Source organism: Castanea sativa, chromosome 1 (assembly GCF_040712315.1).
Source record: "Castanea sativa cultivar Marrone di Chiusa Pesio chromosome 1, ASM4071231v1".
NCBI lineage: Eukaryota > Viridiplantae > Streptophyta > Magnoliopsida > Fagales > Fagaceae > Castanea > Castanea sativa.
Genome location: NC_134013.1, coordinates 85,938,349 through 85,961,417, shown reverse-complemented (window position 1 = coordinate 85,961,417; position 23,069 = coordinate 85,938,349). Strand labels below are relative to the sequence as shown.

The window sequence follows — 23,069 nt, the reverse complement described above, 5'->3', positions numbered from 1 at the left end:
AAGTGGAACAAGTGAGACATAACATTTTTATTGCTCTCTCTCACACCCGCACACTCGTGCACCGATCTCATTTATATATCTCCACCAAAAAACTACGTACACACACACACCCCCCCTTGTCCCCCATAAAGCTTTACCATATTTGCTCTTACTGGTATAGTATACTCTCTGACTCTGTCCAACCAAATACCAAATTCTTCTTAGCTTCCCAACTGAATTCCTTCACCTCTCTCTCTCTCTCTCTCTCTCTTAAATCCCACATAGAAACAAACCCATTTCAGCTTCTTATCTATATCGATCTCCTCCCAGCAAGCACACAACTCATACTCATCCATATTTCCCATCAATATAAAGAGACAGAGAAGAAACACTTTATCAAAAAAAGTAAAAAAAACAAAATGAATAGTTTTGTTGCTCAAAGACAAGACTCATCGAAAAGAAGATGGCAAGAAAGGAGATTAATGGTTGGTGCAACTCCAGTTACTTCTTCTGGACCCTTCACTATGGGAAACCCTAAAAGCAACAATCTTATTCAAGGATTCCCTGCAGGGCTTGATGATGATGATCTCGTTTCCACCGTGATTCCACCGGTGACAGTCGTGCTCGAAGGCCGTTCGATCTGCCAACGCATCAGTCTTCATAAGCATGCAAGTTACCAAAGCCTAGCTAAGGCCTTGAGGCAGATGTTTGTGGATATTGGTGACAGTACTAATGGAGTCGCTAATTCGGAGAGCACTGATCATCTTGATCTGTCTAATGCTATTCCTGGTCATCTCATTGCTTATGAAGACATTGAAAATGATCTCCTTCTTGCCGGTGACCTTAATTGGAAGTACGTTTATTCTCTGTCACATTCTGAATGTTTTGCTTTATACTTTCTAATTGTGTCAGACCCATTATATATACTGTAATTGGTATAGTACAAAGCAAAACACTAAAAGTAGATAGAAGATTTTACTCTTTCTTTTTCTTTTTAGATTCTGTTACATCAGCAAGAGCCGCTTAGTCTCATATTGATCCATTGGGGGTGAACTATTTTCCATGACCTTTTAAGCATATGGGTTTTCAAGTTTCTCTCTCTTTTTTTTCTTCTTCTTCTTTTGCAAAATTTGGTTTTTAACTAGTTTTCTTACACTCTTCTTTGTATTCTCTTTGGTTCTTAGTTTCCAGGACTGGATCGACCTGAAACTTTAGCATATAAGTTTATTTTCTTTAAGTTTCCATTGTTGTCTTACCTTCTAGGTTGCGATATGATGGTTTTGTGTTATTCTGACTCAGTGTGTGTGTGTGTGTGTGTGTGAATACACCGAATAGGGATTTTGTACGAGTGGCTAAGAGAATCCGAATACTGCCAGTGAAGTCAAACTCAAGGAAGGGAAGAGGAGTGGCATAGCTCGCCGATTTTTGGCATTTTTTGGTTGGTATTGGCAAGAAAGTCAAGAAGTTACATAATTTAAAAACCAAAAATTATTGGAACTTGTAATGTCATGGTAGGCCTTGGAAGCATAAATATGTGTGTACTTTTCTAAGTGTAGAGCTCCTTGTTTCCTTATATCATGAATAAATTACTCAATAAATTATTATAATCCAAAAAAGTTTAAGTTACTTAAAATATGAATTTATTCCTTACAAAAATGGATTATCGGATTTTCTCTTCTCATCAAAGTTTGTTTTCCACTACTTAGAAAGAGAGAAGACAAGTTTCCTTAGAAGAGTACAACCTCTACCTTAATAATGTATCTATTTTTTATTTACCTCATTTTCTTTTCTTGGCAGGTAGGAAACAAGCTTTTGAGATCTCATATATTTTCATGTCATGTTTCTACATCATCATTTAAATTTGTATTTTTAAATTTAGTTTTCTTTTAGAGTTTTTAGAGTAAAGCATAGTGTTTAACTATGTTAATTAAAATTACCTAAAATAATCGCCTTTTTAGAATCTCTTATTTTTATTTTCTGATTAAGGTAGTTAACAAATTGACATGTTCATGAATAATTTGAGTTGGGCTCGGGGAAATACTTGTTTATGTCTACATTTATTTAACAATATATTATGTAAACTATGTAAACTTGTCAATAAGTTTATAGACTCAAAATTAAATTATGTAAACTTGTCAATAAGTTTATAAGATATCAAATTATTATTTGTAGTTTATTTAAAATATAAATAGTCTATTTATAGTTAAAATTATATATGATTTTAACACCACAAGGTTGGTGAATCGAATTTTCCTAAGTTCATAAAGGAAAATCATTCTATCTAATTAAATTAAATAACTTTTCAACTACAACTTATTAATTATTAGCATATATTTATGAAGGGGTGAAAGAATTAATTTAGCCATTGTTTTACTATATATAAGAAAAGAATAAGTTAATAAAGTGATTTATGAACAAGCTTGATATTGATCAAGACGAAAATGAATTAATTTAGAACGTGAAAAGGTTACATTGATCAATATACATGGACAAGGAAGTATCTGTCATATTAATTAAAATATGAACATTAGAATTGAGCTTAATTAACAAAATTTTAGTCAAATTATATATTTAAAGTTTTTACACAGTACATGAAATTAGGTCTTTTCTATTACAACAGTTTCCTTAACTGTTGAAAAAAGGAATAATGCTTATTTTGTTTTAGTGACATACACATGCAACTTACTATTTTTTTTCTATATTCTTATTTAAATATGATCTTTTAATCTTACTTTTTTATTATTTTCTTTCTTTCTCTCTCTAATTCTCTCTCATCTCTCCCTCTTTTTCACGAACCAAACACACAAACTACCATTGCCATCACCTAATGCATCAACCCCCATCTTCCTATATTCCGAAGGGGTACAAAGCATTCTTGTAGTGCAGGAGTACCTTAAATTTGTGACTACAATCATAATTGAACTCTTAATAGTAGCAAATCAGACTACAATGTGTTATGAGATTCGTAGTTTAGTGGTACTGTACAGTCTTTTCAAAATTGGGAGAATTCGAATTCCAATCCTTAATTTAAGAAAAATTAGTATCCTTTAGAATTTTCGACAAGATGGAAAAGGAAATAGATAGTTTGAGCTTTTTAGGACCCCGTAATAAGTGGTGCTGGTAGGGTATATGGATTATGGACCCTTTACAGGTGGTGATTGTTAGAGCAATAAGCATTTGCAAAGCTATCTCTCTTCATGACAAGGTGTTGGTGGCATATGTAACTATGAGATGTGGTGGCCACTGCAATCAAAACCAATGATTGGCTTTGAAATTTCTATTTTACTGTACTCACCACAAATAGAAATTCATTTTCATAGTTAGAAATGGAGGGTCCATCTGTCCATACTAGATACAGTATTCCATTTTAATTAATTAAGCACATTGAATTAGGTAGAAACACCCTTTCAGTATTGATCATCCATCTGTCCATACTAGATACAGTATTGCATTGTAATTAAGCGCATTGTAATTAAGGACATTGAATTAGGTAGAAACACCCTTTCAGTATTGATCATGAACAGCTTCTCCACCATGTTGGGCATAAATACAATTGATTGCTATGCACGACCGTCCTGTATATGATCTTTATTTCGTTAGCAATGCAACTAGCTACTTGCAACAATTTTGAAAAGGAAAGGAGTTGAAACTGTTATTCTAGCATCATCATTATTCATGATGTCACTAATGAGAAACTTAAACATTAGAAATGTAATAAACAATAAATTGTTCACTAATAAAAATATAACTATGTTAAGAAGAATAGAAAAGAACTATTAAAAAGAGAAAAGAACTATTAATAAATAATAAATAAAAAAAAGGTTTTGTAGTTTGTACCTTCCATGTTCTTAAATAAATCGTCCACATTAAACCAAGTGACAGCTAGAGTTGGGTCTTCACCTCTTATCAAATTTTTATCTTCTTCTTCTGTTTTCTTTTTCTTTTTCTTTTTTTAGCAGAAAACTTTCAACATAGTTGGATTCGGGTTGCCTTGCATTGTATTTGAGATCTAGTCCATTAATGAAAGAAAGAAAGAAAAAAGGTAAAAGAAAATTTGAGATTTCAACTTTCCTTTCCTTTCCTTTTTTTTTCTTCATAGTTCATGCAATTTATTTTTTGAGATAAGAGCAATGACAACTTTTCCTTTCGTGCCAAATCCACATATGCTATTAATTTACCTTTAATGTACGCACTGAATGTCATTGCTACATCAGTTTGAGTTGTATTTTAAGTAAGGATGACAGTGCATGTTCACGTGTAGAATTTGTGTCATGTCAACTAGTCGACACAAATACGATATGTTTATTATTCTTGTTAGGATCTTTCAATCCTAATACGACATGTTTATTAAACATGTAACATGACACGACTTGCTTAACTTGTTTGATTAATAGGCCGTGTTAATGTCAACATAGCTTGACACAACCAATTTGATTCATAAGTCATATTAACATGTTTACCTAACATAAATAACTTGTTTAAGCAATTCTCATATTCTATAACATGTATACTATACAACTAGATTCTAACAAAATCTCCGCCAATTAAAATATAATTACAACCATAAACTTAGAGGTGGCTTGGAGAGAACAAAATTAGAGGAGAAAGTAAGTTTATATAGCTAGGCCTAGGGTTTTGAAAAGTAAATTGTTAAAATGACTCTTAGTTAAATGGATTGAAATGGGTTTCGTGTGTCTAGCTCGAATTGACACATTTATTAAACATGTCAATTCATGTTGATCTAAATCTAACACGAACCCATTAAGTCTGAATTCTAACCTGCTAATTGTGTGTCATTATTATCATGTCTGTGTCATATTCATCGGTCGTATCATGAATTACCACCCCTAACTTATAAGTATCAATATATCAATTTCCAATCCTAGATCTTAAATTTATCGTTTGCTAAGCCAATTAAAGATGATAGTTTTTTTTTTTTTTTTTCATTGGAATTAATGCGTCTCTCTTTAATTTTTTATTGCAAGTCACTTATTCAGTTTTTTTAGATAGCTAAGTTAGCTCCAACATATTCATCGTGAAGGAAACTTTTAGGCGGATCTTTTGGTGAAGAGAGAGTAGCTGTAGGGAGTTTTTTTTTTGAACCCTCATCCTTTTATTGTTAGTCAATTATTGACCGATGCATAGGGTGTTTATTGCCTTAGGCCCAGTTATTCTATTCTCGTTGTTGTTGTTGTTGTTATTATTATTAATTATTACTATTTTGCTGAAAGTCTGTTGTTAATTGCTAGTTTTAAAAAACCATTGCAAAACATATATAAATCTCTTACTTTTGAGTTTTGACATAATCTCAATATAAGGGGTTGTTAGCTTAACTAACAAAGTCTTATTTGTCATCAAATATGAGATATGAGGTTCTAAGTTTGAATTCAACTAATAACCAAAAGCTGACTTATGTTTTAGTTTGATAATAAAAAACAATCATCATGAAGTATATGTTATAAATTAAAATTCAATCATGTCTATATATATATATATATATTTTTTTTTTTAAAGAAAAAAATAGCATTAGGTGTAATCATGACATGGGTATCACCGTTACAATAAATCATTTTTCCAATTTAAGGCCTCATAGTTGGACTAGCATGGGTGAACATAAAGTTGAACACTTGCTTTGTTAATGGGGTCACTATTACACCGCTAGTGTGTGAATAATTCAAGGAACATAGTTAATGAAAAAATTATTAAGTGGGGTACTATATCAAATTCCATTTATGAGAAGAACAATTCATTTCATGCTAAACAAAACCAAAGTTGCGACTTGCCAGTGAGACAGCTTTCATGACTCATAATTAGCCCACCTCAAGTTCTTCAAAAAGTTGCTCTCACTTGCATTCAAACTCCTACAGATCTGCCCCTAATCTCCATGTGCTCTATTGCTAAAAAGCAGCCAATAATTCATGTTTGTGCCCACTGTATTGACATTCTTGCTTGTTGATGTCCTTTTTTCATGCATAAGTGAGATGAAACAAATCAATTTTTCTAAAATGAGACAACTAAAAAGGCCTAGGAGGTGACCAGTTCACCATAAACAGCCATAGGCCCATAGCCATTTTAATGGTTTTTGCACAAACTAGGTCCCAATGGCCATCAATATAAATCATCTTGCAAAGTTGTCAACATACGTGGTTTTATTTATGCTCAACCTCCAATTTTAAATCTACCTTCATTATGGACCTCTACAAATGTGAAATATGGGGAAAAAAAAGAGTATTTGTCTTTTTCGCCAAAAATTTTCAATAAAATGTCCTATATCTAAAACTAATTAAGAAAATGCCCCTATTTTGAAACTTGATTTTCTAAAAATCGAATTTCAATTTAAAACTCAATTTTTGGACAATAGAGTTATAGCAAACTAGAAATTAAAATAAAAAAAAATTGGTACTCGAGTTCCAAAAAAAAAAAAAAATTCTAAATCCACGTTAATCGAGTTTTACATTTGGAACTCGATTTTTAGAAAATGGGGTTTCAAAACAAAGGTTTTGCTCTAATTAGTTTCAGACGTGGGGCATTTTGCTGGATTTTTTAAAAAGAAGGGGCAAAAGCCCATTTTGGCCATGAAATATGTATGATATTATTGTCAAATGGCAATTGAAATGTCCCATATGTTTGAGACTATTTCAGTATTAATTTGTAATATAAAAACAATTAGTAATAATTAAAAAATGACCAAAATGTCAAGCATCCTTATTTGTTAACTTGGTATATATACATCCTTCCTTCATTCAAAATTTCAAATTCGATCTCTATTTGGAAAATCTCGTTGAGATTAAAAGTTGCTAAGCACTGAAATTTTGAAAGTGTACATGGCATATGGACAGGGGCGGAGGGAGGGGGGGGCGAGGCGGGGCAGATGCCCCCTGAACTTGCAAATTTTTTTACATATAATTATAATATAGTATTTTGGTATGTTGTGGAATATGAAGTGGATGAAGTGGTAGTCTGGTAGTGGAGAAAAGTAAAAAGAAAAGTGGTCAAAAATGAAGATAGAGATTAGAGAGAAGGGAAATAATATGTGTGGAGGAGAAAAAAAAGAGAAAATAATAATAAAGAAATGTGTGGATGAAGAAAAAAGAGATAAGGGAAAAATAAAATAAAAAATAAGAAATTAAAATTAAGAAATGCTATCACAATATTTTCACAATATTTTTACAATAAATCTTAAGTGTAGGATAGTTACTAGCTAATACTAGTGAATAAAAATAATTTAAGTGGTGTGTTCAAATTAAATCAATAACAACTTATCACACATGATTTGTTGTGAAAGTATTATACAAATGTTGGGAACATGACACTTCATATTAATATTAGATGATTTTACAAGTCATTATATTATTGCCACAAGTGCTCCACTAGATTTGTTAAAAAATTATCATTGGAAAATTAAAACTATTACTGTTAGGTTTTGTTATTTTTATTCCTAAATTTAATACACGAAAACTAAACTCACGTTATTTTTTAAAATTATATATATATGTTTAATTTGAATATTCTTAGTTAAAAAAACTTAAAATATATATTTTTAATTTTTATTATTTAAAAAAATTAATTATATTATTTATGATGTTATCAATTTGACCACCGGTCTGACCAAAAAACTGATAACTAATCTCTTTTTCGATTCTTTTACCGTACTCGTTTTTAAAACCATGATTTTATGTTAGATTCTATATGGTAATTACATTAGCATATAGTTGTTTATTTCTTTTGTTATTAATATTAATAAAAAAATTTCAGATTCATTTTTTTACTTTTAATCTTGTCTTCTAATCTTGCCCCCTCTGACCTAAATATCTAGCTCTGCCACTGCATATGGAACTAATGAATCCTAACTTCAACATCCCACTGTGATTGCCAGCTATGTTAGTACGTTGTTGTTAGTTAGCCATCGTTTAACCTTTTAAAGTTGGAACTTTGAAGAGAGAGAACTCTACCCTCTCGTTTTTTTCAAGACAACTTAAACTTTCTTAAGAGCATGGTTGTAAAAACTAGAACGGTTAAAGAATCGAAAATGAGTCCGATTTCTGGTTTTTATCGGTTGAGCTGCCAATTTTCACGGTTTTTATTGAACCGATTTTGAGTCCAGTTTCAAACATATGGTTGCATTAATCAATGGAGTAAAACTTACTATCTTTTTCAATAGCAATTAAATTCAAAACAACTATAGTTCGAATTTGATAAATCTAATGTACTTCAACAAAGAAAATTGTATCTATATTTTATTATCCTTCAAGTATTCTTTCTTTTCGTTTATCCATTTTCCCCTCGCGAGAACCTTTGTTTTTTCTTGACACAAGTCGCTCATGGATTGGATAAGTCTTGGACAGAATTCATTAAAAAAAAAAAAAGTTCAACTGTTGTCTTTAAGACGATATATTGCTCCTGTTCAAAAAAGATTGTTATTCTAGAGATTTTAGAATTTCCTTATATATATTTTGTAGTAAAAAACTAAATAGTATAAACATATAAATAAACATTGAAAAGATAAGAATGAAAAAAAAATTGAAATGTCATAATTAAAGACTTACAACCTTCAAAATAATGTTACTAACCATGAGAAATAGTCAACTTTCACTTAAGGCACGACACCACCGATTATTTCTAAGATTGTAAACAAGTTGAACATTGTCCAATTTTCTAAGATTGTAAACAAGTTGAACATTGTCCAATAGTAGATGTTTAAGGTTGGCTCAGCAACAAAAATAGAATATTCAAGTTTGGCTTGAGCTCAAACCAAGTCTACAAACAATGTTCAAACTCAAGTTTATCAAAAAGTCCAAAAGCTTGAACTCACCTTGATTCATTAGTCAAGTTTAAATTAAGCTCAATATCAAACTTTTGAGCTCTTTTTTATGAACTTGGGTGCAGCAACCGGCCCTAATGAAACTTCAGCCAATTCTATTAATTTAACACAAGTACATTATCAAGTTCATATCAAGCTTATTATCCAACTAACTTGGTTTGGACAAGTGGTCCTAACTTCTAATTAATAAGATATAGATTTATTTGTCAAATCCATGTCAAGCTAATAACCAAGCCCCTAAACGAGTGTAGACTCAACTTGTTCTTTATTAAGGCCTATTGTTGCCGAGCCTATTCATGAACAATTTATTTTGCTTGTGATTGACTTGTTTATTAAACAAACTTAAAACTAAGCTTGAGTTTGATTTGTTTATACACAAATATAAACAAATTTTTTATCAAGTCAAACCCAAGCCCGTTCATAAACTGCTTGGTTCAATTACAAGCTTAACTATTTATATTAGCTAGTAACACGTAAGAGAAGATGCACATATCAAGTGCATAAGATAGTCATAGCTTCACATATTCAATATTTCTAAATCGTGAACCTGTTTCTACTTTCTACACTTCAGAGTTCAGAGCAAAGAAACTATCAAAATGCTGCATTCTGACATGAAAATGCATGTCTTGCAATGGTAATTTGTGAGAGAAATAGCATGGAATGCTCATCCAATAATATCTTAAGAATAATCTGAGTTAACACTCACAAAATCTGAATCAAGTTGTCCCTTAAGTTTTTAAAAATAGGCAATAATTGCAATTTTCATCAATCTTCTCCCTCAAGAAAAAGGGGGGGAAAAAACACCACTTGGAGGGATACGAAAGTTTAGCTTGCAGTAACTTCAAATGGAGGCAAACCCCAATCATCTGGGTTGAAATCCAGCAGTGAGCTCAAAACTTGGTCTGCAGTGGCATGATAAGAGCTATCCAGCCTTGGATCTGGAACCATAACCACAGACCTGTATGGGAAATGTAATGAAAGATGACCAATCATGAACAAGAAGAAAATATGCAGTTTAATATGGTGACAATTACAGAGAAGCGTTAATTAAAAACCAAGCACTAGATGTTTAATTAACATAGGAAGATTTGCAGGTTTTCATATTTAACACGAAACTTTAGGGAAGAGGCCTTAATCAACAAGATTTCTTATGAGAACCTAAAAAAAAATATTGATCAATGAAAATAATGAAGTGCAGTAAGGAGATCTCCCTAAAAAAGAAAAAGGAATATTAAGAAACAGGCTTGAAAACAGCAAAGCAAGTGACAAAACAAAATGTAAAACCTCTTAATATATGGTTCCTAATTTTGCAAACATGTCAGCCTCCAATCAGCTCTTCTAGGGAGGAAACAAAAAAGAACCATAATCAATGTTCATATAAATGGTGTTTCTCCAAGCACCAGGAACTAATTTAAAATCCAATAATGGAAAATATCCCAAAAATGAAATATATTGTATGCTTGTTCCTTACAGAGAACTTGTGTGAATCATTTTATAAATTATAGGAACTCTTCTTTTAGACTCTGAATGCACAGCCCACTAAAACCTAACCTTTTTATTTTTATGTAGATCGGTTCTTTTTTAGTACTTTTTTTTAGGTTACAGTGTGATATTATTTTTCATCCACCTGTTTACATACTGATAAGCTGGAAAGTAAGTTTTAACCATTAGATTGTTCCATTAAACGTTGCCAAGCCACCAACATCAAATCAACGTGACATTGGAACATATAGCAGTGACATGTCAACAATTAAGCAATTTTTTTCATTGTAACAATACCTTTAGTTGTACATAAGAATTTTACCCACCAATCAAATTCAGCCATTATACTGAATTTCAGCATGTGTTGTGGACAAAATAAAATGTGCTTTAGCATAATCATTGATGATTTTCACTAGTGAAAAGAAATGTCAATAAATGGACTTACATCCCAGCATTCTTAGCAGCATTAACTCCAGATGGTGCATCTTCAAATACAAGAAATTTATGTGAATCTACAGGGCCACCCTGTTGACCAACAAATTTGTCATGAGCTATCACATTGTCATTCTTAAGCCAAAATTAAAAGAATTACAATGAGAGGAAACAATGTACAGAGCAAACAGAAGTTTCCATCAGACAATACTGTCAACAATCAAAGTCGGAAAGGAACATCTACGAGATGGTTATACCTCAAATCTCTTTGAAGCAGCAAGGAATATATCTGGTGATGGCTTGCCTTGTTTAACTTCTGGATCATCTCCAAGAACAACATGATGCATCAATGAAAAGAGCTCACCATGTCTTTGTGTTTTCAATTCAAAATGCCGCCTGTGAGAACTGTAAGGCACGTAATCAAATGAGTCATATTTGTGAAATTTTGCATCAACTACAAAATTAAACTGGAAATGTGCTACAACAAAAACTGGTCCAAAGCTATTTAAAAAATAAATAAAGGCAATTAAAACACATTAAATATAAGAAAGATGAATAAATTGTACCCTGTTGCCAAGCAAATTGGTATTCCTTTTGCATGAAGATGTTTGATCAGGCGGCTAGCCCCTAGAGATATATAGAAATAAAAAATTGGAATAATATTAACATAACTGATAACTGTATTGGATGCAATGATTTCTGAGTAAAAGTAAATCAAATTTACTTCAGGAATAGTATAACAACTTAAAAACAAACAACACGTTCAGGGCTAGCTAGTCCTGCTTCAATTAAATGTGTTACATTTAGACAAAAACATGCTTAAAAAATGCCAGCTGATGATACAACCTTAGCAAAATAGTTAAAATACCATAAATTTTATAGTGGGTATTTGGTTTAGCCCCCAGGTGGTCCCATTGGAATTTTGAGGTTGAGTACATTGGGGTAGTCAATGAAGATTAAAGATAGTTTCTAAAGTTACTAGTCTGTCATGTTATCACAGCACAACCCCAGAAACTCTAAAGTTACTAGTCTTTATTTGAAAATGTGTTATCAACAGCTTAAAAACATCTATTTGGTAGCATCTTTTCATATAACATCAACTTGTACTTCATTTTGTGAGACTTACTGACGTAGGACAACCACAATATAAGAATAGGGCAGAAAAATGATAGGACAAACCCTAGGAGTCAGCACCTAAGGGACTGGAGTCGGCACCAGTGTAAAAAGAAAGCAAACGTTTTTTTTTATATTTCTCAAACAGCTGTGTTACAATAATCAAAAAAGTGTTTAAATAGCTACAACACAAAACCCTAACAACACAAAACCCTAATTATTAAATGTTCGGGCTTGCTTAATCTCAAGCCCAATAACTAATAGGCTCCATCCATAAGGCCACAGGTTGGGCCGTCTTCTTTTTGTTCTTCCTCCCATATGTGTGTATAATTGGGGGCCTATATCTCGTGTCCGCACCAACTCCCCCCGGGTGAGAGGAACTTGACCCCGTCGAGTGGAAAGCTGAAGAGCTCTGATAGTACTCCAGTAAGTCAGGATCCAGTCGCTGTAGCTCATCTCTAGTAATCCATGTGCAATCGAAATCCGGTCGTCCGCGCCACCGAACTAGGAAACGGTGAACTCCTCCATCCCTGGTAGAAACAATTTGCTCATCTAAAATAGCATCAATAGATTCTTTATGTGCATAGGGCAAATTTAAGGGTAAAGGGGTAGGCATAGGGGCATCAATAGGATTAAGTAAAGGCTCATCAAAAAGAGTATCAGGAATAGCTGTAGGGCTTTTATAAGCAACTAGATCCTCAATATTAAAGGAGGAGCTAATACCATAATCATGAGGGAGGTCAATGACATATGCATTTGGGCCCATTCGTTTCAATACCTTGAACGGACCGGCACTACGAGCCTGCAATTTCTTAACGGTCCCAGAGGGAAACCGTTCAGGTCGGATCCGAATCATGACATAAGAAGACGGCCCAACCTGCTACCTGACTGTGGCCTTATGGATGGAGCCAATTAGTTATTGGGCTTGAGATTAAGCAAGCCCGAACATTTAATAATTAGGGTTTTGTGTTGTTAGGGTTTTGTGTTGTAGCTATTTAAACACTTTTTTGATTATTGTAACACAGCTGTTTGAGAAATATAAAAAAAAACGTTTGCTTTCTTTTTACATTGGTGCCGACTCCAGTCCCTTAGGTGCTGACTCCTAGGGTTTGTCCTATCATTTTTCTGCCCTATTCTTATATTGTGGTTGTCCTACGTCAGTTTTGAATGGACCGAAAATCTGCTCTGATACCAAAACTGACGTAGGACAACCACAATATAAGAATAGGGCAGAAAAATGATAGGACAAACCCTAGGAGTCAGCACCTAAGGGACTGGAGTCGGCACCAGTGTAAAAAGAAAGCAAACGTTTTTTTTTATATTTCTCAAACAGCTGTGTTACAATAATCAAAAAAGTGTTTAAATAGCTACAACACAAAACCCTAACAACACAAAACCCTAATTATTAAATATTCGGGCTTGCTTAATCTCAAGCCCAATAACTAATAGGCTCCATCCATAAGGCCACAGGTTGGGCCGTCTTCTTTTTGTTCTTCCTCCCATATGTGTATATAATTGGGGGCCTATATCTCGTGTCCGCACCACTTACTCTTGTTTATAATAGCTTGTTATTATTTTCGATTAGCGTAAAGGTATTCTAGTAATCTTTCCATATCGCTCTAATGTAATAAAAAACTGATTGATTAAGCCCTGAACCTTTTTTTCCCTACTCTCTCTCTCTCTCTCTCTCTTAACCAAATCTTACAACTCAACTCATTTTATTCAACATTAGAATCATCATGGAAGATAGAATGACAACATTTACCCTAAGAAACAATATGATAACAACTGAACAAAATATCACTTAAAGAACCTTTGATCCTTAATGAATCAACACCCCAAGGAAAAGCAACACGCAAGTAAATAGAACAACATTTTTCATGAACTATTGGTGTAGAGAGAACTTCCATTTCAAAATTCCTAGACTCTTTAGAACCTTAATGCCAGACTTACCACATCAATTAAACACATGCTCACCAACAACACACTTCTCTTCTCTTGATGCTGAGGCAACACACCCATGATTTTGATTAAAAAAAGGTGAAGGAATAAATTCTGCAGAAGTATTCAAACAACCCTTCCATCACCTCCATCATCCCACTACCAAAGATCAAAGCATCCAAACTATAACCCAAATACACCAACAAAAGTTTGATGACAAAAAAAGCAGCAATTTAGGTCTCAAACTCATATCCAACGTCCAATAACACTGTGATAGCTTTACAACTAGAGAAGGAAAAAAGGATGAAAATTAATAATAATCCAAAAGGTTCTCATTGAAATAGTTTAGATTCTGAGAGAAAAATGATTGCAAGAGCAAAAGTTACCAATTCCTTTTTTTAAAACTCTCTTTAATTTCGTTCCACTCTCTCCAGATAACCAAACAAAAGTAAAATAACTTGCTTTCTTTTCTTGTCTCCTTCACAATCTCTTTCAAAACTAGAAGGTGAAACAAAAGGAATGTAAGCTTTTAAAATGGGGGAGAGAATAAAAGATTAAATCATAGTGTTCAAGGCTTTATGCTGGCTAAACTAGAATGCCATACCATCTCTACTAAAGGAACAATTTGTCTGATTGAAGAATGATCCGGCTTGGCCTTATAAAAGTTAAAGGTGGCTCTAAAAATATGGAATTGAACCATCTAAAATTCAAGATGGTTTCAGTGGCTAGGGCCTGGTGGTTGGGTGTGGACAAGTCTTAAGTCGGAATTAAACAAGGATTCAGAAAGAGTTACTTGCATTACTGCACCCATAATTTGTAGAGAAAATTAACATCTCCATCAATTAATATGGGTAAGATAATGTAGTGCTGTTTATAAACATGTTTTGTTTCCCAGATGATCAAAATTACAGGGACAACAATGGTAATCCTTCATCACACTGCACTAATAAGGCTCTCGCGCAACATTCATAAAAATAAAAAAGAGAACTATCTAATTTGGATGTTAACTATCACTACTTATAAAAAAAAAAACTACTAGTTGGCCCAAAAGCTTAAACAATTAGAAAATGGTGAATTGAATAATTTAACCATTGTTTTAAAACTCCTCACTTGTGGACCTAGACTCTCCCTTACTAAGTGGTGCCCAGTACATGGGTTTTTTTAAATTAAAAAAAAAAAAAATTCGATGGGAGATCAAGTAGAGACAGAGTTCAAATTCTAAAGTCCCACTTTAGTGGAGTTTGAGACAGTTCATGGTAATCAGCCTTAACCCCCATTTTTTTTTTTTGAGAGGTTGATTCCCGAAAGCTTAAGGTGTTCGGAAATTGTGAATTCATTCATTTAACTAATATTCTAACAACCTGAAAATAATGTGGAACAAATTCAAGCAGAGTGAGTAACTCCAAAGCAATTTATAATACCTGGCATAAGCTCACTATTGGGAAACAAGTTCTGCAGCATGGCCTCTCTTTCAACAAGAAATTCCTCAGCAGTAAGAGAATCACCGATCCCAGTCTCTTCAACAAAGACCCGAGCAGCTTCTATTGCTTTCATTCCCATCATTTTTGCCTTTAGGGACCAATCAAATGGTTTATTATACCTAGCAAGTATAATTTCCTGGACTTCAGTATAGTACTTCTCAGTATCTGCATCAATATTTGTATCACATTTTAGTTTCTTCACCCAAAAATTCTCACATAAACTATGTGTGTCCCCAACACATCAAAAGCCAAATAATCTGGCATTAATGTTAAAATCTCACAACAATCAAAATATTAGAACTTTAATTACCAGCATAATTGTTGAATCAATTAGTACTACGTTGGACAAAACATGAAACAGTAGGACTATAATGTCTTCTATTATATGCAACTACAATGTTATGATAATATGCGATCTGCTAGCATAAGAAATAGAAAACAGTGTTTGATAAAATTACCGAGCAGGAGACCGTCCATGTCGAAGATGACGTGGGTGATGGGTCCTTTGCCGGAGGAATTGGCCATTGTGAAATGAGGTCTTCGTTCTTCCGAGGTTTGTGTAGAGGAAGTGAGGATTTTTTATAAATCCCAGCTTTCAAGCTTTACTGAAAACTTGGCGTGGTCTTTCCTCTCTGTTTTTGTTTTTTTTTTATTTTTATGCGCGTAGTAAAAAATTAATGAGTATAAATATTTAAGATTATTCATTTAATTTTTTTAAGGGATTATTCATTTAATTTTATTTTTAATGCGAATTGATCTCAACCTTATTAATGAATTATATTATGTGCCCATTTGGTTCAAATTTAAGGGGGCCAGAACACGCATTTTCTAGCACAAAACTCAAAATGTGTGTTTGGTAAATTTTTTCAAAAGTGCATTATACAAAATACATTTTCTAGCTCAAAGAATTTTTACGTTTTGGCACGGCAGCTTTAAGCTGTAATTGCAAAACACACAAATACATTTTCTCAAAACAAAAATATTACGGTTGATAGGTTTTTCCTTTTCCTAAATTGCCCATAATTTTTTCTACTCCTCTATTATTGCTGTGCATCTCGTCTTCTTCTTTTTTTGTGCTGCTTCTTCTTCTTCTTCTCTTCTCTCTTTTTTTCTTTTTTTTTGATTTACGTCTTACATGTCTAATCTCAAAAAAACCTTTTGAATTTGGTAGAGTTTTTGATAAATGGAAAATATGGAGAGAGAGAGAGAGAGACTTGTGTGTGTGTGGGGCTTTGTGTGGAGGAAAGTAAAAGAAAAGAAAAACAAGAAGATGAGGAAGATGTGAGCAAGTGGATAAGAAAAAAAGTGAAAAAAAAAAAAGAAGAGTTTTTGGGTTTGGTCTTTCCTTTTTGTTTTTGTTTTAATTTTTTTTATACACCTAGTAAAAAAATAATGAGTATAAATATTTAAGATTATTTATTTAATTTTTTTAAGGGATTATTCATTTAATTTTATTTTTAATGTGAATCAATCTCAACCTTATTAGAGCATTCCCGTTAAGGATGATAAATGCTAAAAGATATTTTTTTTAAGCATTTATAACCCAAATACTTATTTCATCAAAGATTGCATATACTACAAAATTTACAATACTGCTACAGTGCGCTCTCATTTTTGAGACTGCACTGTAGCAAGTTGCTATCTTTTTTTTAAAATATTTTTCTTTCTCTCTCTTTAGACTATCACTATCACTATCACTCTCACTTTCTCATTCTTGTTCTCTCTCATCTCTCTTTCTCAGATTCTCCCTCTAGTGGGTCTGATGGGTCTCGATGACTACAAGTGGGTTTGGGTCCAACGATGGAGGGTCTAATGGTGGTGGGTTCGACGATGGTTGGGGTTGGTAGAGACCGTGGATTGAGTTAGTTGAGGCTGTGGGTTGAAGATCGAGGTTGAGGATCTGGGTTAAGGTGAGGATCGGGAATCGGGGTTGCTGGGGTGGTGGGTTTTTGTGGCTATTTTGTGGTGGGTTTTCTCTGCAGTTTGTGTCGTGGGTTTTTTGTTTTGGTGGTTGGGGGTTGAGGTTGTGGTTGGTGGTGGTGGCTGTGGCTGTGGTCATGGTTATTGGTGATGAGCTTGAAAAGCTCAGGCCATGAAGATTTTGAGAGCAAATATCAAAGGGAGGGAGAAACTTCTAGATCAGGTTGAGAAAGATGGAGAGATAGTGGGAGAGAGGGAGAGTGAGAATTAATAAAAAAATGAATAAAAAACAATAAAGAAAAAATATTTAAATGAAGTGTTAAAAAAATAGAAGTTTTGATGTAAGAGATATTGTAAAGTGGTGTGTTATATGTTATAAAGATAAGTTTTGAGATGCTAAATGCTAAATTTTTTAGTAGTCTTGATGGGGATGCTCTTAATGAATTATATTATATGCTATAATTTTGTTGGTTTTAATGTCATATAATTATATAAATTTGAACGTGTTCGTAGGCCACTTGAATAATTTATTTACTTTTATATATAATAAATTTAATTTATAAAAATTAGATTTTTTTTTGGAGAAAGTGATTTATTATTCTTAAATCATGACTTTAACTATGAAATGGATTAATTATTTTATCAATTAATTATATATATATATATATATATATATTATAAGTGCACAATTGTACCCGGACCCAAAAACAAGTGTTGGGCTCAGGCCCAATGAGCCTTATGCAATAAAATTTGTAGAGTATGGTTTTGAAATCTAGGTTCGGGATGTTGGAAAATTAATTAACAGGCTAGAGTGCCACTATCTGTGCAAATGATAAACGAATATGACAAAGAGACCTCCTCGGACGTAAGCCAAGGACGAGTTGTATAAATATTCTCTTTCTATGCCAAAGTTTACAATCCTTAGTTCCTATTTTTCTCAGTAGAAGGTGCCAATCCCCCTCTCTTTCCTCTCTCTTCTCCTTACATACTTCTTCTTTTTCACTAGTTTATCCACGTGTCGTACAAATCTTTCCCTTGGATACTTGTCCCATCCACCGCCTTCTTGAAATCTTCAAACAATAGCAAGGAGGCTGAATTCTACTGTTCATAGGTCACTTCCCCATTAATGCGGCCAGGGAAGTAGATGCAGGGTCTTTAATGTGGAGGTAGCAGCCTTTTCCTTATATATTTCTCTCACATCTTTGCTTCTAAAGGGTGCTTGGATCACCTTCTTACCCATCAGTTTTTCCAGAATTTTGCCTCTAACTCGTTTAGTAAGTCCCAAGGTCATTGCTGGGCCTATCCGAGGAGACATTCCTCCTCGGACAACTCCTTGGACCTTTACAGTGCAGACTGACTTGTGGGCCTAAATGCCCTAATAAAAACAAACTGGTACCAGCCAATCAGGCCAAAAACCCAAATGTTTATTCAAGAGTTTTTACCCCCCACAATAGCCCCTCAAAACTTTATTTTGCCCCTCCCATCTGAGGAGAGAAATAGAGTTTTGATCCGACCAGCACACCTCCCACACGCTTTGTAAACCACCACGTGTGTGTGGGTCCTTTCGTTCCCTGAAAACGCTTCTGACGCTTCGAAACCTGGAATGCGCACATTTATGATCGCAAGTTACATCCTGTTCCCCACGTTCAATGGTAAGATGAACATCCAACGATCCAGGTTGGCTCTGAAAATTTGAGCGGGAGAACTTTAATTTCGAGGCCGCCTCCCGCATGTCAAAACGCCTGGAAACCCACGCCTTCATTCACTTCTTCAGAAATCACTCGTATCTAAGTGTCAATCATTACCTTTTCTCTCCAGAAGCTTGTGAAGAATCGCATAACCAACTCCCGTAAGTTTTCGCTTTTCTTTATTCATTCCTTCTCGGCTTCTGTCCTCGGCCACCATTTAAACTCCTTTTCTTCTTTTAACTTTCATTTTCACTCTCACCAAATGGGTAGGTTTAAGTGTTTGGTGGATTCTGACGCCGGTATGGAGGGTTTTAGGGCAAAGTACCAAATTCCCAATGACATAGGCTTGAGATACCGCCCAGTAGAAGCCGTAGGTAACGCTAGGAGAGACGGAGAAGTCATCATTCCCATGATTGCCTTCATAGAAGGTGGGATGACTCTCCCCATGAGAAATGTGACTAGTGAATACCTTCGCAACCATAGGTTATGCCCAGACCAGTGCGCGTCAAACGTGTTTAGGGTCCTAGGTAGTGTCGACGCTCTGAACGAGCAAATGAGCCTAAACCTCACATGGCACGACGTTGCCTATATGTACGAGTGTCACAAACTCAAAAATGTAGGATATTACATTAAATCCCGGTCTAGCATAGTTAGACTGATTTCCTTTCTTCCTAAATCCAACAAAGGCATGAAGGACGACTACCTCATCGCCTCAGGAAACTGGTATGACGGTCCTCACTGCCCAGTCGAATGGGGAGAGCCAGGTGTGACTCCTTAGGAGTTAAATTTATTAACCCGTGATTCAATCCCGTTACCTTTACCGTTTTAATTCATATTGCACACTATTACTTCTTGTCTTAATGTTTATCACTAATCTAACCATGTTTGTCTTCTCGGATGCCTTTTTTCTCACAGATAAACAACACGTACACCCACGCCTCAGCCTTTGCAACGTTGTTGACTTAAACCGTGTCCTCCGCTCTGAAGTATTTGTCAGCGATGACCTACAAGTGAGGGCTGCCCACCTGATACTGGGATATGACCCCATATCAGTGGACTTCCAAGAAATTGAAAACGCAATCATCGCGGGGGATAGACGACGCAGAAGGATATACGTGGTAAGACTAGGCTTCCTTTCTAATCGTGAACTTCCCGACGATCCCACCACCATTCTATACACACGCCCTATCGTAGCGATTCCCCTCTCGGCGCACTCCCAGACAACCGCCGTCCGAGAAGAGCAAGCGTCCTCGCAACACTCGTTGGACAAAGAGATACACCAATTTCAACTCGAGGACGTCGAAAGGCCTCAAGGAGATCCACTTGTTATTCTCTCGGACGACGAGCACGCGCCCGTTGAGACTTCGGGGATACAAGGTCTAGTGATTGCCCAGCCTGACTCTAGTTCCGAAGAAAAAGAAGAGATGGACGCTTTAAAGCAATTGATGCACAAAAGGGGCGCGAGAGTCTCCCAAAAGGGAGCAGGTGGGTTGCAGGTCCCTTCGTCCTTGCCCCCTCCTCCCTCCGATCCTAAGCCTCCCGTTGCGGAGCCTAAGAAGAAAAGGAAGGGTGAGGCCGAGGAAACAGATGGGGAGAGGCAGAAGAAGCTGAAACAACAACAACAACAACAACCCCAGCAACAAAAACCTAGCAAGGGCAAGGGACGTGCCTCTTCAGTAGAAAACAGGGAGAACAGAGACCTTGCCAAGGTGCGTCGTGCACCGGCTAACTGGTCTCCCGAGCTTAAGCTGGACGGGGCACCAATCTCTTGCCAGTCTAACATTAGGGCGTTCCAACAAGGCCATGCTCTCCACCTGGCCGATGCCTTGGAACGTCCCCTTCTTCTGCCCAAGGACATGGAAGCCCTGAACAAGATGAACCAACCCCATCTGTTCTTTTCTCTAAAAAGGGACTTGGCCCTGTTAAGTATTTGCGTCTTATCCTCGCCTTATTTTTCATTACACCTTATTGTAAGAAACATTCTTATGTACTGGAGACTTGTGTTACTAATAGTGCATTGATTTTGATATTTCACCACAGGCCATCCAGGAAGTCTTTGTTACCGAGAAGTGGATAGAGGATTCTCGGAAGAAGGCTGGACTTGAACTGGAGCTTAGGCAGGAGACCGAGAAGTCCTTAGGCCAGGCCCTTGCGCAGAATGAGAAGCTAACCACTCAGCTGGCAGAGCTAAAAAGGGAAAAGGATGGTGCCGAGGCCAACCTGAGGACAATGAGGACCCAGGTGGAGGGGCAACGCAAGCTTCTTCGTCAAAAGGATGAAGAGTTATCAAAAGCTCAACAAGAACACTCCGACTTGAAGAATGAGCTTGCCAGGATGAAGGACGAGGCTTGTACCTTCAAGGACTCCATGGAGGTTGCAAAGAAGGCCGCTTACAAGGAAGGGGTAGTGGCGACAGAAAACCAGCTAACTGAGGAGTTTGTCAGGCTGTGCCGAGAATATTGCTAGCAAGTTTGGGAGGAAGCCTTAAATGTGGCAGGGATTCCCTCAACTTCCGAGTTGAAAAAGCCCGAAAACGTTTGGCTTCCCCTAGACATCTAGGAGATAGAAGAACTTCCTCCTGTCACCCCTGCCCCTGAGACAGCACCTTCCATGCTCCCTCCTAAGATCCTAAAGCCCATTCCTGCTCCTACAGAACCTACGAGTTCCAATAAAGAGAAGGAACAAGTTGAAGGTGCCGAGGAGGCTACGAGCCAAAGCGCCGAGCCTAATGTCCCTCCACCTGTGGCAATAGACAAGGGAAAACAAGCACAGTCCTTATTCGAAGTAGAGTTGAAACGCACAAAGGCTGCTAGGACTTCGGAGCAGAACCTCCCTTCAAAAGCTTAGGGTCTAGGCTAGCTTGGACTTCTCCCTTTTCTTGCTATGTAACAAATTTTTAAATTTTTTGCTTGGAATGTACATTAACAGAAATTAATGACAAACTGTTTGGTTTGGTTTTCATTTGCCTTCCAATTTTTTAATATAATAATGCTCATCAGCACAAAAATGAATGAATGGAACAATTAACACCACTTGCAATATTTTAATTTGTCATGACTTTAAATAGAAGCACACATACTTAGCTTATACTTTGCAAATCATGACCCACGAAAAAAACATATGTGAAACAGCAATATGCAATCAAAAACTTAACTTAGAATTTAACTTGGGACGTATAGCAATCCAAGTGTTTCATTAACTCCTCAGCACTAATGTGATATGGTTTTTTGCTAATGTTCTCAAAGTAAAGGGTTCAAAGACCTGACATAACCAAACTTCATTTCTAGAACAAGTAGGATGCCAATTTTTACAAGGCATGTGGTCCGAGGACCATGCATGTCCAAGTTTTTATCTAATACTTAGAAATTGCAACTTGAGATTTTAATTTCCCCAAAGTAAAAGGTCTGTGGACCCGACATAACTAAGGTTTTGTTTAACACATGATAAAATATCAATTTTCACAAGGTATGTGGTCCGAGGACCATCCATGACCAAGTTTCTGTTTGATACTTAAAAATTGTAACTTGAAATGTTAATTTTTCCAAAGTAGAAGGTCTGTGGACCTGACATAATTAAGGTTTGTTTAGCACATGATAAGATATCAATTTCCACAAGGTATGTGGTCCGAGGACCATCCATGACCAAGTTTCTGTTTGATACTTAAAAATTGTAATTTGAAATGTTAATTTTCCCAAAGAAGAAGGTCTGTGGACCCGACATAACTAAGGTTCTGTTTAACACATGATAAGATATCAATTTCCACAAGTATGTGGTCTGAGGACCATCCATGACCAAGTTTCTATTTGATACTTAAAAATTGTAATTTGAAATGTTAATTTCCCCAAAGTAGAAGGTCTGTGGACCCGACATAACTAAGGTTCTGTTTAACACATAATAAGATATCAATTTTCACGAGGTATGTGGTCCGAGGACCATGCATGACCAAGTTTATATTTGATACTCAGAAATTGTAACTTGAAATGTTAATTTCCCCAAAGTAGAAGGTCTGTGGACCCGACATAACTAAGATTCTGTTTAACACTTGATAAGATATCAATTTCCACGAGGTATGTAGTCCGAGGACCATGCATGACCAAGTTTTTGTTTGATACTTAGAAATTGCAACTTGAAATGTTAATTTTCCCCAAATAGAAGGTCTGTGGACTCGACATAACTAAGGTTCTGTTTAACACATGATAAGATATCAATTTT

At 35.4% G+C, this 23,069-nt stretch overlaps 2 protein-coding genes across 2 annotated transcripts; one reads left to right on the top strand and one right to left on the bottom strand.

Moving 5' to 3' along the window:
• Positions 1-261: 261 nt before the first annotated feature.
• On the top strand, positions 262-1,595 carry LOC142622567 (auxin-responsive protein IAA33). The gene is made up of 2 exons (XM_075796061.1): positions 262-832; positions 1,315-1,595. Exons 1-2 carry the CDS (start codon positions 399-401, stop codon positions 1,391-1,393), a joined length of 513 nt encoding a protein of 170 aa, XP_075652176.1. The 5' UTR covers positions 262-398; the 3' UTR covers positions 1,394-1,595.
• Positions 1,596-9,438: 7,843 nt separating this feature from the next.
• Positions 9,439-15,891, bottom strand: LOC142622409 ((DL)-glycerol-3-phosphatase 2). The gene is made up of 6 exons (XM_075795871.1): positions 15,708-15,891; positions 15,190-15,414; positions 11,281-11,341; positions 10,972-11,119; positions 10,728-10,807; positions 9,439-9,758 (listed from the first exon to the last, which is right to left on the bottom strand). Exons 1-6 carry the CDS (start codon positions 15,772-15,774, stop codon positions 9,626-9,628), a joined length of 714 nt encoding a protein of 237 aa, XP_075651986.1. The 5' UTR covers positions 15,775-15,891; the 3' UTR covers positions 9,439-9,625.
• Positions 15,892-23,069: the final 7,178 nt, after the last annotated feature.